Source organism: Lontra canadensis, unplaced genomic scaffold, assembly GCF_010015895.1.
Source record: "Lontra canadensis isolate GAN:19392208 unplaced genomic scaffold, GSC_riverotter_1.0 scaffold18, whole genome shotgun sequence".
NCBI lineage: Eukaryota > Metazoa > Chordata > Mammalia > Carnivora > Mustelidae > Lontra > Lontra canadensis.
The window spans coordinates 13,053,832-13,073,911 of NW_022631012.1; the positions used below are offsets into that span (position 1 = coordinate 13,053,832).

General features: G+C 43.7%; 1 protein-coding gene across 7 annotated transcripts in view; it reads right to left on the reverse strand.

The window, feature by feature from the left end:
- Positions 1-20,080, reverse strand: part of CFLAR (CASP8 and FADD like apoptosis regulator) — a 43,874-nt gene that overhangs the window by 20,429 nt on the left and 3,365 nt on the right. For 4 of the 7 annotated variants that reach the window (XM_032860093.1, XM_032860091.1, XM_032860087.1 and 1 more), the window contains exons 2-5: positions 5,023-5,525; positions 2,588-2,693; positions 928-1,063; positions 28-113 (exon numbers count right to left, since the gene is read on the reverse strand). In XM_032860093.1, the coding sequence (XP_032715984.1) occupies positions 28-113; positions 928-1,063; positions 2,588-2,693; positions 5,023-5,306 (612 nt within the window). In that variant the 5' untranslated portion in view covers positions 5,307-5,525. Of the gene's footprint in view, positions 1-27; positions 114-927; positions 1,064-2,587; positions 2,694-3,799; positions 4,452-5,022; positions 5,526-12,929; positions 13,013-17,786; positions 18,044-20,080 lie in introns of those variants that run through there. The other 3 variants (XM_032860088.1, XM_032860090.1, XM_032860094.1) reach the window with 3 other exon arrangements.

Below are 20,080 nucleotides of genomic sequence, written 5' to 3' on the forward strand. Positions count from 1 at the left end.
AATTCCATACATTTGCTCCAGACTCACCCTTAAGTTACATGAAGGATCCTTAAGACTCAAATTTGGGAATGATGCCTGGAGTGCATTTGTATAACTTGTTTCAGGTCCCTGAGCTGTAAGCAGAAGAGAGGTATTAACTTAGGATGTGTTAAGTTATCGTCAAAGGACTATTCAACAATGGCTCAGTTTGGTCCATCATCCATCTTTCAGAATACCCTGAACTTTATCTAACTACCTTACCAAATTCAAAAGATCAGATCACATGATTCCCCCACTGTCATTAAGAAAGGACTAGAAATGCTACACCAATCCTTGATCTTTTATTGGTTGCCTGGGGGGAGGGGAGGTCTGTAGATCCCTGGGTCTCAGCTACGCCCTTGAGGCTGTGACCCTATGGTGGGAGTAGACCGCTAACAGAGCCCACGGGGGGGAGGCTGAGTCTAAAAGACAATGGGGGAGGGGTGGCATGAGAAAGCAGGCCACTGTAAGTCTGGTCCCATTTGTGGAGGGAACTTTAGCTAGGGGATCCCAAGGGACAGGATGCCACCCGGAATTGAATGGGGGTCAGGCCCAACACTGGAACAAGACAGCAGGGCTTGGCACGCACTCGGAAGCCCTCCATGTCCACGATGCTGCCAGCCTGCGCAGAAAATGCGACTCCTTCCGGAAGGCCGGAAAGTTAAGAACTTATTGGCAGCGTTCCGCAGAGGGCTGAGACTCTGCGATCATGGGTATGGGCTGATGAAGTCAGCAGATCTGGGATAAGAAAGCTAGAAAGGGGTGTGATCTCTAGCCACAGACTAGTGGGGGCTGTTGACACTCCGGTTCTGCTCCCTCCATTCCACCAACAATTGAGTCTTTGCCAACCAAACCTCAGACGCACAGGGTACTTTCCTTAGGCCGCACAGAGGCCAAAATCCTACTCACCTGACTGCTTGTATTTCTGGATTTTTGTCTTCAGGTCTACTCTGTGGATGTTCTTCAGGCATTTTTCTAGTAAATCCAACTGATCAGGAGCAATCAGATTTAGTTTCTCTAATTCGATCACGAGATCTAGGAAACTCTGAGAGAGATACCAACAAACAAATGTCAGGAAGGCAGACTCTGAAGCCCCAAGTGCAAACCTCGGGCTGTGTGAATGTAGCAGCAAGGAAATGTGACAAGGGGAGCCCCTTCCATGATCTTCGGTGATACTAAACCAGACCTCTCTGTTATAGTCCCTCCAAGGCCAGGAGCAAATGACACTCCTGGATTTTATTGAGAAAGAGGTGGGAAAGTCTTCTGGTGGACAGCCCCTACGGAGGTTGGGGATAGACACGTGGGCCATATTATGTCATCAAGAAGTACCATGAGGGGGGCAGGCCAAAAAATAAAATCCTCCTGACGTTATTCTCTTCCAAAAGGCCTGACGGATATTCTACTGAAAAACTCTAAGGGCTTTCCTAAAAAAAAAAGGGGAAGAAAGAAGATAGCTGGAGGCAAGTTTCTACTAGAAAAATCCCAGTGATGTAATTCTGAAGTTCCTAAAATATTTCAGTCAATGCTGGACATTCCAACTCAATCTGACTCAGGAGGTGTGAGGGGGTAAAATTTAAAAGTTAGGGTATAAAGCTAGTCACTTGCCCTGGACCAAAGAGATTCAGAAAGAACTCTATTTCAGAAATAGGCACCGCTTTGGGTTTTACTTCCCTTCTGTTTAACATTTGACTACTGAGGCTCTATGTTTATTTTTTTAAATAATCATCAGCATGAAATTGCTATAAATGATTGGCAGATAAGTTGATTTGGGGACACCAAACAAAAGTTCTATTTTTTCATTTTCTTTCCTATTCGATGCATTTGATGACGGGGGCATCCGGCCACCCCGTCTGCCTAGATTTCAGAAACAAAACTACGATGATCAAAGAACATGAGGAAATTCTCAAGCAGCACCTCACCAGAGTCCTCAAAGGCAGGTCCTTTAAGAACATATTGTCATAATCTAGAGACCTGAGGTTTTCCTGGCCTGTCCCTAGGCCAGCAGGCTCACATAGGGCCACACGGAATTTAAACACTTTTCCAGCAATTACAACATCCCTGAGATTTTGACTGCTACCTAGCTTCCAGCCCCAAATCTCTACTTTTGCCATTCCCTGAATACATGAGTCACAAGAACCTTCCCCCACCCCATCTCCATCTGGAGCCTAATGACTTCGCCCTGACCTCGGGCTTGCTGAGGGGAAGCAGATGCCGTGGGAGGGCAAGACGGGAGTGGACTCGTGCTTCCCACTTGTTTGCACTCAGCACGAGCAGATGGGACTTCCTAACCCTCCCAGATGGTCTGTCAAACGGGGGAGAGAAACTGATGCCTAAATCAGGCCTCTGACTTTTATAGAAATAAGGATAAAATATAAGGATGAGAGAAACACCCAGGGCCACCCTATTTCCTCTCAACTGAGAAACCAGTTCTCTTCCTATCAACGGTATTAAGGAAATAACTTCCTCTTCTCACTTCCTACCTTCACCCTCAACTTGGGCCTTCCTATTCAAGGACACCCCACCTTCTGATAGGCTCTTGGGAAAATGAACCAAGAAAAAGAAAACTTACCTTATCCTTGGCTACCTTTCTCCGACCAAGATAATCCCTCATGAGGAAAAATAATGAGGACAAATCAGAGTTTTCCAAATTGCCACCAATTTCTGTCATCAGCACCCTGTAAACCAGACAAGTTTCTTTTTTAGTAAATTCAGATACCATCCTAGTAAAAATAAAAGAAAGAAAGAAAGAAAGAAACAAGAGCCTATGCCTCCACTATGCCAGTTAACTGGTTAAAAGGCTAGTTCAGGCCCCCATTTGATATATACCCCCATAAAACAGAAAGCGTAGGCCACACCAGGAAGATATCTTAAGGGAACTCAAAAAGGGAATTTGTCCTTCCCTTGCTTTCAATAGGAAAGAGTACCTTTCTTTCCAACTAACTGCTCTAAAAACAACTCAGAGAATAAAAACTTCCCTAAAGAATCCCCTAGTTCCCCCAGACATTATGATGAAGTAAGTGAAGAACATATATGACTAAGACAGAAGACAGAAATAGAATTCTAAGTGATCTCGTCTTCTCTGCTTTACAAGCTCCCCGGGGGATGCCGATGCCGCAGACCCAGGGACCATACTTTGAGTTTCAAGCTTCTAAAGGAAGTCATCCCTGGGATGTCCTGGCCACTCTTGAACTTGAAGGGTAAAAGGCATCTAGAGCCTGGGGATTGTGACCATAGGTGTCTTGGTCTCGAGAGCTCCTCCTGAGTCAGTCACCTCTGCGCCGGTGGGAGCCACCATCACACTTCCATCTGGGCTCCCGGGACACCCTGTAGTTGGCATTATTGCCTTGACATTGTCCTCACTGCTTCAGAAGGCTGTTTTCCCCATTATGCTCTCCAATTCTTTTTTTTTTTTTTTAAGATTTTATTTATTTATTTGACAGAGAGAGAGAGAGAGATCACTAGTAGGCAGAGAAGCAGGCAGAGAGGGAGGGGAAGCAGGCCCCTTGATGAGCAGAGAGCCCGATGTGGGGGCTCGATCCCAGGACCCTGGGATCATGACCTGAGCCAAAGGCAGAGGCTTAACCCACTGAGCCACCCAGGTGCCCCATGCTCTTAAATTCTTGACGATGGAAGATGCTTCGTCCATATGGCTCTAGCGCTTACCAAACACCTGGCATGTGTTGACCCAAAACAAAGGCCACCGAACAGATGTATCGATGAATCTAGCATCCCAATGCCCAGTCTCTCTGCCCAGAGGCTCCGAGGAACTGTCCACACTCACCATAGCAAGGAGACAGGAAACGGAGAGTGCCCTAACTTGTTCACTGAAACCCAGTGCCTCCGAAAACGTGTCAAGAGCATCACGGACATAGTATGATTGTTGAAGAGGAGAAGACAAGGAAGACTAACCAGAGCAGTAATACTGAACACGGGCATCTGGAGGGTGCTGCACAGTTCTAGAAGTACTTCACGAACTCCATTAGTACAACTGATCTCCACCAACAGACTTGTGAAATCGGGTTGCGTCATTTTTTTTTGCTTTACAAGTGGGAAAAGGAAGACCCAACCAATGTCAGTGGCAGGCTCAGCCCATGTGGTCTGTCACTGGGACTTGAAACAGGCCTCTAGACCTCAAGCTGCAGACACTTCCCAAGGCCTACACCGCTTTCAGCTCTCCTTAATAGAGTTCTTGGTAATACACATCTTCTCCAAATAATGTGTCATTGGTACAACTGACAGCTGGTGGTCTGGAGAAAAAGGAACCATTAATTTAAGGTTACAGGGTATCTTCCTTTCTCCAGAAATGCAGCCTTTCTCATGGCTTCTGTGCTTCTCTGAACCTCCCAAGAGAGTAGAAGGTAAACAGGAGGAAGGAAAAACTAAACTAAAGGGGACTCCTGGGACCACTCCTCTCAGAACTGAAGGGGGCCTACAGCTGGTTAATCAGGGGGATGCTCGTGCTGCACTCCTGGCCCGCTGAGCGTCAAGGGGCAAGGACCTCAGAGGAACTCACAGAAAGGGAGCCCACCCCACTAACCACTTCAGCAGGGGAAAGACCAAAGCGGACTCAGGAGGGGGTCACAGAGCTCTACAAAGGTCAGGAAGATCACTGTCAGACTTGTTATTTCCTTTCTCAGAATTTGCCGGTCTGACATCACAGAAAATAACCTAAGAAAGACCACTGCAGATCGCACATTCAGGGGACGGCAAGAATTACTATCTCTGAGTCATTCTTCTCTCTCTCATTCTATCCATCAGGCAAACACATGCTACCCAGCCCTTCCACTTTCTTTATGATCTTCCACCCAATTACTTCAAGCAAACATGGTCTAAGAATTCGAAGACTTCAAAGGAATGAAGTAACATCATAAGGCAGTCGAATCTGTGGGTCAAGGAGGGGACAATCCCTGCATTTTCTTACGGTCCTCATTCCTCTTGTTCGTAAGCCGGGACCACCTCACTCCCTCTCACCAGGTCCAGCCTTGGGAATTGCCGATCAGTTACCTGTAGTCTGAAATAAGGCCAGGGTGCCTGAGCAGGTGGGCCTCCACTGCCCTTCTGTCTATCTTGAAGATCCGCTTGAGCAGATCAAACCGCCTCACTCTGTAGAGCAGCTCAGCCAAGCCCATGGCAGACAGCAGTCCTCGCTCACTTAAAATATCCAGAAGGTCCCTGACGTTAAGCGGAGCAACATCGGCAGCAACGTCCCGACACAAAAAAAGCAGCATTTTCTTCTCGTCCTCATCAAGGGCCTCCTCAACCTGATGGATGACCTCAGTAGACATCATGCACAGTGTCGTTCCAAAAAAACTGTAGAAATAAAACTCCACTCTAGTCAGTAAGAGGCCATGAGGCTGCTGACTTCATTTCTGATGGTTTTCTTTATGTCTTCCAAAACCCTTTCCAATGGAGTTCTGTGGTTAAAAGGCAATCTTTTACGTCCTCGTAGCAAAGTAACTTCTGTCACCAGTTCAGGGTAGAGGTTCTTGCTCGCTGGTCTCTCTAACCTAGCAGATTAGACATACCTTGTTAATGTCTATTTAAGGTAGACAGAAGCAACTGATTGAAACACCAAGCCAGACAAAGAAGATAACCTAAATTTTAGAGGAAGTGAAACCAGAAACAGATTATCCTCCAAAAATCCCACAGGTTTTATCAGAATTTATGAGAATGTCAAACACGGTACGAAGACAATCACAAATGAGAGTGGTTAATCACTAAATGGTATATGAATAATCTTGGTGGGAGGAGGAAGAAGAAAAAGCCCAATGACTAAGCAGCTAAAGGGACTAGAAAAACTGGTGTCACAGGGTTAACTCTCAACTGAAGTGACACGGACCAGGTAGGTTTGAACAAATACCAGTCTTGACAAGAGACCTTCTACAGGGGATCAGAACTACTCCACCCCTCCTCTCCCAGTCGTCTCCTGCTCTAAAACTCCTCCTGAGCAGAAATCTCTGCAGAGTCTGGGCTCATTTTCACAACTTCATCGGGAATGCTCACTGGACGGGGCCCCTTTAGCTGAACAAAGGCCCTTGTCAAGTTTTGATCACGGCTTCAGATCCTGAGCCCCGGGAAGCGGCAGAGGCCCCTCACTCTCAAACAGCGCTTCCGGCCAGCAATTATCACAGGAGTTCCTGATGGTATTAGCGGAAGGAAGGAAGGAAGGAGAATGGAAACTCTGGGGAAGGTTCTCGCTCCCAGGGCTGGACTCGGGTGGGAGCAATGGGAGGTAATGCCACAGATGTATTCTTAATTGTTCCACTGAGGCTCAACCTATTCTTTTTCAAAATTTAAGTTGCAAATGGCAGCCGCTGTTTATTTTAAAGTTTCACAGCAATAAGTAAATAATAAATTTTCATTGCTATATTTTATGTTAAATAATCTCTTGTGCTCTGAGAGAGTACCTTATCTATTTCTATTAGAGAACATTTAAGATTGAAAGTTTATCTTAGCAAAAAATAATAATAATAGTAGTTATTATTATTATTATTGCAAACAGAACCCCACCGTAAATTGCTGTTACTACGTATTTATTTGTGTACAAGTGTATTTATGTAATTATCAAGCTATATTTAATGAAAGGAACACTGAAGCTATTTTATTTATTTATGCACAATTCCAATCCACAATAGATTTGAGGCATCTTGTAATAGCAACACTAAATACAAGAAATTTTTCTATGAGATGAGGGGAAAAAATTAGGCTAAAAAAATCATTAGGTTATTAAGTCGAAATGGGGTGGAAAGATAGAGAAGACAAAGCAAATATGCAGGCCAGAAAGGCCTAAACAAATTTTAGCAGACTGTGAATTTGTCCCTGAGTTTCCTGGCAGTCAAAGCAAAAGGTGGTATATGGGACATTAAGTAGTTCTTGCTATCAAAGATAAAAAGACAAAATAGATTCTTAGAGTAAACACAAGTTCCTAGAGATCCACAGTTCCCCATCAATGAAAATACTAATGAGCATTTTAGTGTCTGAAAGTAACAAAATCAAATTTATTTTAAGTTTTATTTTACTTTTCAAAAATTTAAAATATTTTATTTTAAAGTAGACCATCTGGGTCGCCTGCGTGGCTCAGGTGTTAAGCGTCTGCCTTCGGCTCAGGTCATGATCCCCGGGTCCTGGGATCAAGTCCCTGAATCAGGTTCCCCACTCAGAGGGAAGCCTCCTTCTCCCTCTCCCACTCCCCGAGCTTGTGTTTCTCTTGCTGTGTCTCTTGTCAATTAAATAAATAAATAAAATCTTAATAAATAAATAAAGTAGATCATTCATTTATGTCTTTCACATTGGCCTTCCCACAATCAGGTTAAATTGGGTGAGTTCTTAATAAAAACAGACATTTTACCTTATGTCTACTTGCTCATCAGTATTGGTGTGTCTTTGCCAATCTCATGCCCATTCATCCAAACCTCACTTCTACACAGCCATTATGAGTAACTGGAGAAATGGAATTTACTAAATGACTGCTCAATGAAAGTAGAAAAAGTGGCCCTCAGACTACTTTTATTTTTTTTAATCTGAAAACTTAGTAACAAATTTATGCATTCCAGAGACCCTACATTCATACTTTATTCACAGGCTAACGATAATATAAACTATTTCCATGGAAGGAAGTCAACTACTTATTCTATTGACCAAAAGTCACAATTTTGTTAGTAGTCATTATAAATCCATCTATAAAATATTCATACCCACCAGAAGGTATAAAATAAGTAAGAGGTCATTAAACACAAGAAGAATAAATGAGACATTATCCAAATTCACAAGACTTATCTGAAAAAGAACCAAAGAGAAATCAAGTGTTCAATTCCTTATTTTTATTTATTTTTTTAAAGATTTTACTTTTTTATTTGAGAGAGAGAGAGAGCACAAGCAGGGGGGAGGGGTAGAGGGACAAGGGAGAAGCAGACTCCCAGCTGAACAGGGAGCCTATCTCCCTACAGTGGGACTCGATCCCAGGACACGGGGATCATGACCTGAGCAGAAGGCAGACACTTACCCAACTGAGCCACCCAAGCTCCCCTAATTCCCTATTTTTAAAAAGAGTAGCCAACTTTGGTGATTCATGGTCGTCGATGATATAACAATGCCGTCAAGAAGTTAACAACATTAGATAATCATTTTTTAAAAATATTATCTGCTCAAAAAAAGAAAAAATCATCTGCTCCATTTGTTCCCTCCAACCATCATACCAGGACTTTCTGCCAGTCACGCACACTCAGCGAGAACTGGCATGCTGTCTTCCCTCTGTACTAATGGAGGTATAGTTTGGCAGCAAAGTCCAAATTACTCAGTGGTAGCATCTGGCATATTCAGAAAAAATATGAAAAGGAAAACTACAGATCCCGTGCTGAGTCAGTCCAACCTCCAGGCAAATACCAATATCCATGTCAGGGTACCATCAAGGCGGTTACTTATAGCTAAAGGTGGCAGGCACTTGAGAAAGGGGAGCATGGAAGGGAGAAGGAGGGTTAGGGTCCAAAGAATCACTACTGTGTTGGGGTTTCTTTCAATCGCAAACCAAGACATTAACATAAAAATCACTCTCAAACTAGGGAAGCCTATAAGACCTTCATAGGCAAACTTAAAACCACCCCACAAGGCTGCCTTCATAACCCAGGGCATAGAAGACATCCATTCCACAGGAGGCAAGTTCATGCTTAAAAATGTGTCATGCCCAAAGATAAAAATCACCATGGCAGTAGACAACACAAATAAATTCCCATATGACGAACCTACATCTGAAAGAATTTAAATAAATATGAAAACTTTCCAGAAAATAAGGGAAATTTCTGCAACAGGCCAAATCAATATTTCTGGATCCATGGCAGTTTTGTCCGTCAGGGGATATTTGATAAAGACATGTCACATTTTTGGTCATCAGGCCAGGGATGGTGCTGAACACCCTTCAATGTACATCCTCCACAACAAAGAATCATCCAAGTGCAGACACCAAGAGTGCCAAGATTAAGAAACCCTGCGCTAGATAATCTGAAAAAACTTGCTGTAACAGACACTCACATGAATTTATAAATTTACTAGAAGTCTAATCAAAAACTTAAAAATGATTTGCCATGGACTGTGGCAAGCTGATTTTAAACCTAGGTGAAGGAGGAGGAGAAGGTTCAAAATAGCCAATACAAGTTTTATTTTTTCTTAAGATTTTATTAATTTATTTGACAGAGATCACAAGTAATCAGAGAGGCAGGCAGAGAGAGAGAGGGGAGCAGGCTCCCCACTGAGCAGAAAGCCCAATGTGGGGCTTGATCCCAGGACCCTGGGATCACGACCTGAGCCGAAACGCAGAGGCTTTAACCCACTGAACCACCCAGGCGCTCCGCCAATACAAGTTTTAAGAACAACCAGTTGGAGGAAGGTGCCTTACCAGACATGAAGGTTTTATACAAATATAATATGGTACCGGCATACATAATAGAGCAGCCAATACACAGGTGAGAACTCAGAAATCAGCCCACACACAGAGGACTGAGGGGGTCCTGCCAATCAACAGAGAAAGGACACGGACATTCAAAAATGGTGCTGGGACAACTGCTTATTCAATACATATAGGGGGGAAATAGGGATCCTTTCCTCACATCATTTATAAGTCAATTCCACTTGTACTAAAGCTCTGGATATGAAAGTCTAAATGAAAATCTATAACCTCCAATTACAAAAAGATTTTGTAAGACGTAAAAAGCAGGCATCCTTTTAAAAATGGAAGAGATTAAGGGGCACCTGGGTGGCTCAGTGGGTTAAGGCTCTGTCTTCAGCTCAGGTCATGATCTCAGGGTCCTGGGATCGAGCCCCACATCGGGCTCTCTGCTCAGCAGGAGCCTGCTTCGCCCTCTCTCTGTCTCTGCCTGCCTCTCTGCCTACTTGTGATCTCTGTCAAATAAATAAATAAATCTTAAAAAAAAAAAAAGAAAGAAAGAGATTAAGCACAGACAGAGAAGACAAATGCATCCTATTTACTTAACAAAAAATTTGTATCCAGAGTAGAGACAGAATTTCTGCAGGGGCACCCAGCTGGCTCAGTCAATAGAGCATGTGGCTCTTGATCCAGGGCTGTGGGTTCGAGCCCCTCACTGGGCATAGCGATTACTTAAAAATAAAATCAGAAAGGAAGGAAGGAAGGAAGGAAGGAAGGAAGGAAGGAAGGAAGGAAGGAAGGAAGGAAGGAAGGATGGATAGAAAGAAAGAAAGAATTTCTGCAAATCAATGAGTATAAGACAAGCAACCCAAAGGCAAAACAGGCAACAGGCACTTCCCAGAAGAAAAAACCCAAATAGCTACTAATGATATGAAAAGATGTTTGAGCCATAAGAGTAGTCAGAGAAATGCAAATTTAAACTATAATGAGGTGGGACGCCTGGGTGGCTCAGTTGGTTGGACGACTGCCTTCAGCTCAGGTCGTGATCCTGGAGTCCCGGGATCGAGTCCCACATCGGGCTCCCAGCTCCATGGGGAGTCTGCTTCTCCCTCTGACCTTCTCCTCACTCATGCTCTCTCTCACTGTCTTGCTCTCAAATAAATAAATAAAATCTTAAAAAAAAAACAAAACTATAATGAGGTATTATTTCACATCAGTTAAATGCTAGTATCTGTTACCAAATGTCAGAGAAATATAGAATCTCCAATGTTACTGGAGAAATCATAAATCAGTACAGCTACTTTGAAGAACAATTGGACAATATCTGATAAAGATAATAAAATGTTACAGTCTTTAATGAAACACTATACATCCCTGAAAAATGAATGAACTAGAACTACTAGAACTCACAAACAAAACACAAAACAAATATATTTCTGAAGCAGAAAGCAAGTTGCTAAAGCATACATACCATATGACTAATTTACATTAAAATCCTAAATGTGAAAAATAATAACTATATTGTTTAGCAGTGTGTGTGTGTGTGGTAAAAATATGAAAACACACATAGTAATAATAAATACTGAATTCAGAAAAGTGGTTTCCACTATAGGATGAAGAGAATATGAGTAGATAAAAACGCACAGGGGAAATAACTGAATTTGTAACATCTTACTTTATAAGCTGAGAAATAGGTATATAGATGTCAAAATAAATGTACCTCATACCATACTCTCTGACCACAGTACAATAAAATTTGAAAACAATAATAGGGGCATCTGGGTGGCTCAGTGGGTTAAAGCCTCTGCCTTCAGCTCAGGTCATGATCCCAGGGTCCTGGGATGGAGCCCTGCATCGGGCTTCTTCCTCTCTCTCTGCCTACTTGTGATCTGTGTCTGTCAAATAAATGAATAAAATATCTAAAAAAAAGAAAACAAAACAATAATAAACCAAAGAGGAACCTTGTCATTTCCTTTTTATTTTCTTTTTTTTTAAGATTTTATTTATTTGACAGAGATCATAAGTAGGCAGAGTCATGCAGAGAGAAAGAAAGGAGGAAGCAGGCTCCCTGCTGAGCAGAGAGCCTGATGTGGGGCTCCATCCCAGGACCCTGGAATCATGGCCCAAGCAGAAGGCAGAGGCTTTAACCCACTGGGCCACCCAGGCGCCCCCTTTTTATTTTCTTTTAAAAAGATTTTATTTATTTGAGAGAGAGAGAGAACACAAGCAAGGAGGGGCAGAAGGAGAGGAAGAAGGAGAGTTTCTGAGAAGCAGGAAGCCAGACATGGGGCTTGAACCCAAGATTCCAGGGTCATAACCTAAGCCAAGGGCAGACGCTTAACCAACTGGGCCACCCAGACACCCCACCCTATAGGTTTTCAAACTAAGAAATTTAACTTGTCTCTTCCACACCCAGGCTTCACCAGTTCAGTTAACAAGTACTGTATAAAGAAAATCCAAGTGTGTGGGAGAAGAGGAGAGGCAGAGCATGTCCAAGAAAGTCTAGAGGCATCCCAAAGTTATCCTCCAAAAGAACACATCAGATTTTATTTAACACGGTTCAAAAGATGGGGCAGAGTGGGTTAGCAGGGGGTGGCAGGTAGAAAGAGTTCTTTAGACGTTCTGAGAAAAGAGGGTGTTTGCCACTTCCCAGCACCCCTCCCTGAGTTGCCCAGCTCCGCACTCCACTCACCTCCTCAGAAGTCACTTGCTTCACCTCCCTCCGCTGAAGGACAAAGGGGTAATCTAAGCCCAACTCTTTTTCTTTCTTGCTTTCAAATACCCAGTCCTCCTGACTGATCAATATTCTGTCAGTTGTGTTTCACTCTACTGCTTTAAGCAGTTCACCCTCCCTCACCAGATAAAACTGGCATCTGGGTAGGTTTTCGAAAGTTTGTAAGCAATCCCCCTTTCCTGCCCTCACTGGAAAATTCTAGTTTGATAATTGTCTCCCTTTTCTTTTCCACGCCCACACAAACTCTCCACAGTGCTTCAAACTGTCCCCAATCTTCACAGGCAAAGCAACTAAACCCAAGACCAGTTCTAGTTTCATTTCTCAAGTAGAAGTCATGGAACAGTTGCTATTTAACACCAAACAAAGACAATGTCATCAGTGTTAATATCCGTGACACCGTCTAATAAAGGAGCCGTGTCAGGTTCTAGAAACAGAAAGCACTCCAGGTGTTTTCAACAGAAATAAATTTAATATGGATGCCTACAAAACTGTTCCAAGGGCTGGGTAGAAAGTGTTCTTGCCTGGGCTTCTGAGAAAAGCTCCTACAGCACCCCGAAAGATCTCGTCTCAACCAGGGCAATGGGAAGAACATTGAGAGTGCTGGGCTCACCTGCATAAAGTAACCCAGAGATCACAGAGCAGTCGACCATCCCACCTGCTTCCAACATCTCCAAAGCGGGTGACTGGACACCATAACACCGCTGCCCAAATCCCTACCTCACCGCCATCACACGTTTCAACAGAGAACTAAGAAAAGCCGTCAGCTCTTGGCCTCTACCCACTTCTGTGTACAAATCTGACCTGAGTGCACGTAGTTGGCAGAACTTAGGTCACATGCCAACTGCAAAGGAATCTAGGAAACGCAGTTTGTACCTTTCCATCCTCTAGACAGAGATGAGAACAGGTCCTGAGCACCGGCTGACCTTAACCACCAAAGAAGGATAATCTGCACAATTCCTGTGCATGGACCCCAGGGCCTGACTCATAGCTGGCATTTCATGAGTATTTGTTGAATGAATCAATGGATAAATGGAGTTTCACAAGTTGCTACCAGATAATGACCTCACTTCCTTTTCACACCAGACTAGACCTAGAGCACGTGGGAACTCTCTCTGGCCAGTGTCTGCAGTGGTCTTGCCCTTGGCCTACTGACCACCAACTCTGCAAACACCTCCAGTACAGGACTTGTCCTGGCATGCCAGAAGTCCTGTCTGTGTTCTCAGCACACTCCGCGGTCCCAGGCGTCTCAGGATGGTTGGCCACCCCAGCATCCCACCTCTGGATGGTGAGCCTCTGCCACTCATACACTGAGAGTAGCAAGTCATGCTGAGGAGAGGGAGAAAGATCACACCAAACCCTGGTGGCCTTCAAGCTGAGCTGACCCCTTATTACTGCTCCACAATGGCTTTTACAGGACCTCGGTCAGCTCCTTGCCATCTCTGCCTGACTGCTCCAACCTTCACGGCTTTCGTGTACCTTACTGCGGCCATTTCTCATGGGTTGAACTTGCATTTATCAGAAGTAAGTTCCCACAATCTCGCACCTTCCTACCGTGGGGCCAGCACCTGCTGCTCCTCGCCTTGCCAGGACCATCCCCTCCCCCTGTGCCCTTCTGTCTCCATGAGCCCCTACAAGTACTCTTTCGTCAACCACTCTCTACCTCCAGCTTATCAACATGTTCAAGTCTCTCCCTCTTAAAAAGAGAAATAAAACGAACAAAAGGAAAAAAAAAAAAAAAAAAAAAACCCTTAAGCCTGAGATCCCGAAGCCAACCACCCTTTCACTTTATTTCGCTTCACATAAAGCTGGAACCTCATGAAGGAAGAGCCTGCACTCAGTGCCTCAACTCTTACAATTCTGATTCACTCAATATGCCCTTCCTGTATCCTCCCTCTCACCATATCCCTTACAAAACGACACTCAGTATGCAGCCACACTGGAACTGAGGCCAAAGAAAAATCCGTAAACTGACGCTGTGTCTATTTTAAATTTTGACAGTTTGTTTATTGTGAATTTTGTGCATGAATGTCAATTTTTTTCAAAATACTGCACTAAAATATAATATTTGTCCTGATTACTGAGTTGAGCACCCCCCTTAAATGTTGTGCCTAAGGTGAATGCCTCACTCTGCTCACCATGGTGTCCCAGTCCTGACAACAGTGCTCTTGGAAGGGGACTTGGTGATCTAGTGGCCACATCCAAGTCACTTGGCAGTTCTCTTTTACCCAGGCACTCTATCCCATCTGATGCTGCTGATTAATCACTACTGGAAACTCCTTTGGCTCACCTCACACCACCATATCCTATGCAGTCCGTCCCTAACCTTCTCTGACTCCTCAGTACCCTCCTTCTGAACCTGTTCCCTAAATGAGGGTGTACCCTAACATCTATCTCTCACCCAGACTTTTCTCCTGGCCCTTCTGTTTTTCCTGCCTAGGGTCTCATCCCTTCCAAATCAATCTTCTATCCGAATGAACTTTCTGAAGTCCAAACTTGAACTAAGCCATTTTCCTAATGCAAACCTTCCAATGATTTCTCATCTCCCCTTGCAGGTTCCAATTTTCTTTGCATTCAAGCCTCTTGTGGTCCAGCACCTGCCCTCATCTCTCATTAAGACACACTTGCAGGGGCGCCTGGGTGGCTCAGCGGGTTAAAGACTCTGCCTTTGGCTCGGGTCATGGTCTCAGGGTCCTGGGATCGAGCCCCGCACTGGGCTCTCTGCTCAGCGGGGAGCCTGCTTCCTCCTCTCTCTCTCTGCCTGCCTCTCTGCCTACTTGTGATCTCTGTCAAATAAACAAATAAAATCTTTAAAAACACACACACAGGGGAGCCTGGGTGGCTCAGTGGGTTAAGCCGCTGCCTTCAGCTCAGGTCATGATCTCAGGGTCCTGGGATGGAGCCCCGCATCGGGCTCTCTGCTCTGCAGGGAGCCTGCTTCCTCCTCTCTCTCTGCCTGCCTCTCTGCCTGCTTGTGATCTCTGTCAAATAAATAAATAAATAAAATCTTTAAAACATACACACACACACACACACACACACACACACACACACACACACTTTGCACATTTAGTTTCAACCTAACCTCAATACAGAGTTCTTTCCCATGACTCTATGCCTTTGCTGGGACTACCCTCTTCCACTTACCTGTCCAGAAAAACCCTTCTCAGCTTTTAGGGCCAGCTGAAGCATCTCCTACTGTGTAAAGCTTCCCTGGGAAGAGTCTACACAGATTTGGCCAGTAACTTCTTTGTATCATCACAGCATGATGGCCATACCTCCCTGGGAGTGGGCATCGGCCCCAACAGGTGACAGTAAAATGTGGTTGACCGAAGTCGGGTTTCTCAGTCTTTCTCACACAATGTCAACTTTGCCTCCAAACCATCTGGTATCTGAAGCACATGACAGTCTCTGTAATCAGTAACACAGCCACCCAGCATGACTGGTTCCTGACACACCTCAACTACTCAAAGATATACTGAACCGCCCATTCTTTGCGTTGCTTCTCTACCTGAAGCAAAGTCACGGGGTGGCAGGAAAACAAGCAAGGCCACAGCATGAAAGCAAATGTAACTTTCCAGGACACCACCAAACTCGGGGTGATGGAGGACAGCCTGCCTCGCCAGCCTCAGGAAGCATCAGGCAAAGCTGGAACTTTCAGGTGTCTGGAGATCCCCACTGAAACACGAAGATCAAGTCCCTCAGAGGGTTGCCCAGGAGACTCTGAAAAGATCAGGGAGAAGGGTTATGTGATCCTGGGCAAAAGAGGATATGGCTGTCTCACGGGAATTCCATGAAGTCATCCTGAACCTAAGAAAAGCCGCCTTCCTCCTCCACGCACGTACAGAATCAGTGGAGGTGGGCTGTGCGTGTAACGATTCAAGCAGCTCATAGAATGAACCCATCTTTCCTCTTCCCCCTGAGTGAGGCATTTTAAACCTAAAAGGGTATATGAAGTGCCATTTGGCATGACACCCCCCAACACACACACAGATATTTAATGTGAGGTTTATAAATAATCGGTCTATAAATAATAGATCATCCTGTGGCTCCTGATTTCCGGAATGCTGCAGAAACCTACTCAAACATAGTCTAGATGACCGTGTACCAAGGCTGAGCCATAAACACTTTCCGACTGGAGGTGTCACTGACCATTATTACGCACTGGGAGCTAAAAATAGACATTAAAACATTATTTGGCTTCACAAGGCATGCATTTCAATTGTAGCAAATTGCCCACAAAAAACAGATAATCTCAATTATAAAATGGCATCAAATTTGAAGATATTTTTATGAAGTTCTTTAATGGGGCTCAGTCCCATGACTCTCAGGGAAGCTCCCACAAATGCCAACATAACATCACCTCCCACCACCTCCCTGGTTCATAACAGTTGCATAGAGATGGCAGAAAATGAGGGAATGAAAGAACCACAGAACAAGAAAGGATCTAGATGGAGAGGAGAGTATGAATCATTTAATTAGATACAAAAACATAAGCAGAATCACCAAGGTCAATAAAAGTAAATCCATTCAATGCAATGGCCCACTCCATCTTTTTTATTTTATTTTATTTTATTTTATTTTATTTATTCATGAGAGACACAGAGAGAGAGGCAGAGGGAGAAGCAGGTACCCCGAGGAGCAGGGACCCCAATGCGGGACTCAATCCTAGGATCCTGGGATCACGACACAATCAGAAAACAGAGGCTTAACCAACCGAGCCACCTAGGCACCCAATCTTTTTTTTTTAAGCCTATATTTATTTATTTATTTATTTATTTATTTATTTATTTATTTATTTGAGAGAGAGAGCACCAGCAGGAGAAGAGGTAGAGAGAGAAAGAAGCAGACTCCCCGTTAAGCGGGGAGCCCGACACAAGGCTTGATCCCATGACCCTGGGATCGTGACCTGAGCCAGGACTGAGCTTAATCGACTGAGCCAGCCAGGCGCCCCATGGTCCATTCCACCTTAACCGAAGTTAAATTTCCACGAGGGCAAACTTCTCCTACCTAGCCAAGTACCTAGGAGTACCTCCCCAAGAAGACCTGAGAGTTCTCCCCAACTCGTGATTTAACTCATGACAGATAGATATCTCGATGTTCTCTGGACAGGGCTTTTCTGTCCCCAATCTCTTTGCTCAAGTATTTGCCTCCCTTTGAAAAGCTCCTTCCCTCTTCCCAATCTCTGCCCATCAAAATTCTATCACATCTTCCGAGGCTTCTCTTCTTTAGGCTTATCTTGATCCCTAAGTCAGGGTCATTTCCTGCTGCTTCTTCCTAAATCAGGGTCATCTCCCGCTGCTTCCCAGCACTGTTTGTACTTTCTTCTGACATTTATCTTACTCTAGTTGGGTATCTATCATAGGGAGTAAGGTCCTTGGAAACAGGTAGGTTCTCACCCACCTTCATTAGGCTGTGGTGAGCCCTGGTCAGGCCTGCCAAGCCCACCGTCCCAAGAACAGCCTGGCCTTCATTACACAACTCCAGCAGGCCCACACATGTGTGATGCTTACTCATCCTTTCGTAAGCTATGATGAAGCAAGAAGGAGCTGGCGTACATATCATACCAGGAACCTGGTTGTTAGGTCCAGGAAACAGATTGTGAAAGCAACGTTTTGCAAACATAAAGGATAACAATGCTATTGTTTAAGACTGGCTTACACTGGAATTGTAAGAGGCCTGGTGCCCCTCCATGAAGGGCTTCCTAAGAGCTGGCGGGACCGCATCTTGAAAAAGCAAAATACAACATCTCGAGCCAAACTCAGCAGACATCCCCTGGCCTTTTAACATAAGGTCTATCTCACTGTACCTTTGGCTCAAAATTGATAAAACTCTAACATTTACACATCAGGATTTTCATTTTTGCCAAACCTCTAGGCCAGTCCTCTGCATGTGGTATTATTCTCTCAGGATGGCCTCAAAATTGCCTAAATTTAAAGAATTATTGCATCCAACAGGACATCATCAAAATTACTGACACCTTGTATGAGACGGTGTAAATTTAAGACACAACTAATTGTCTATGAGCTAGCAACATACTCACATGACTGAGAAATGGGCATAGGACAGTGTAAAACATTTATTGAATTTATCACTTTATCTGAGGTTTCAATTTCCTCAACAACAAAAAGCAACAGGCAAAGCTGAGTTTTAATGCTGCAGCAAAGCCGGAGTTCAAACACCAGATCTTAGTTCCAAGTAGAGCAAAGGAGGGCTGTGACTTAGCCTCAGTTCTTTGTAGTGACGTCATCTTTATCACCAGGCAACCACAATAGGAAAATACACAATCCTTCTCCTCAAGGTTTTCATCGAAAGAATCCTAACGGTCTCAAGAAACAACCCTATCTGTCCAAGGTATCCATTATGCCACACTAAAATAAAATATTTAGCAGACATTTCTCTGCACTGAAGCCCATTTATACAAGACGAGCTTGAACTAAAAAGTCAACCTAGCAAGTCTATTTGCTCAGTTCTTACAATGGATCCTCCAAGGTTGACCCGTTAGGAGAAAGTCCTGTTCAAAATCATGAGTTGGGGGCGCCTGGGTGGCTCAGTGGGTTGAGCCTCTGCCTTCAGCTCAGGTCATGGTCTCAGGGTCCTGGGATCGAGCCCCGTATCGGGCTCTCTGCTCAGCAGGGAGCCTGCTTTCCCCTCTCTCTCTGTCTGTCTCTCTGCCTACTTGAGATCTCTCTTTCTGTGTCAAATAAATAAATAAAATCTTTAAAAAAAAAAAATCATGAGTTATGCATAATATTGGAGATATAAAGCCCTTGCCATTCTTCCTATATAGCATTCTTTCTTCTAATTATTAAAGCACTCCTTGCATGCTATAGGAAAATCTGGAGAATGGAGAAAAGTAAAGAAGAAAATAAAAATTCCCCATTTGCCTCAGCCCCATCACTATCTCCGGTACCTATTTAACTGTTCTGATCTCCTTCCCACTCCCTCTTTCTAGGCTCCTTGACATTCCTGTTGACAATCCAGCTGAAAAAGATAGACTCCGTAAACGCAGATGCTCAGTACATGCGAATGAAGGGATTACTTATTACTGATTTATTTTACTCAACTCTGAATCAAGCTTTGGTCATTCTTGCAAGGAATTTGGTTCATTTGCCAGATAGTATCCAAGCCAGATTTGTCATGTGTCTACTCTTTAAAACAAATATCACTGATTTTAAAAACTACTTTTTGAAAGCTTCAAGTAAAATCTAAAACCAAAAACAAACAAAAGAGATATAGTAAGCTAAAGGGAAGAGCCAAAAGATTTTTCAAAAAGAAAAGAAAAGAAACCTCAAGAATTTATCAAGTAGATGAGGAAGCTTTGGTTCCCACTTGTAAAATCAGATGACAGACTTAAGACAGTAGCCTGAGGAACATTTTAAACCTTGGGGCAAGTAGCTGCAAGGGAATTTTTTAAATTATACTGAAAAATTAAGTATATAGATATTAACGTAAATAAAATGGGTTAATTTCTCCAACTGGAGAAGACACAAACCATCTTGAATATACAGATGAAAGTGGTATCCCATGGGTGAACATTCATTCTCTCATAAGCACTGAGTTACCAAAGATGACACCCAACCCAATGTACAGAATAAGAGGAAAACAATGAAGAAGCCGTTGGTCTTTTTTGCACAAAAACTTAAATGGCCAAATAAGGACAAAGTGGCTAAAAGCAGAGACCAACAGAGAAGAAGCAGTTTTATCTGGAAATAAAATTACATATATATATATACACATATATTCATATGTACATGGGGTCAAAGGAGAACTGAGGGAGAAAAAACATTGGAAATATATAAACAAGCAAATGAATTAAATGTAAATTGTGGATACACACATTCTCAAAAACAAGAAAACTGGTCATTAGGAAAAAAAATCTTTCATTAGAAACACTGACACCAGAGGGGAGCGAAATTCCAGCTAAGAAAACAAGAGATGCTAACAGGAAAAAA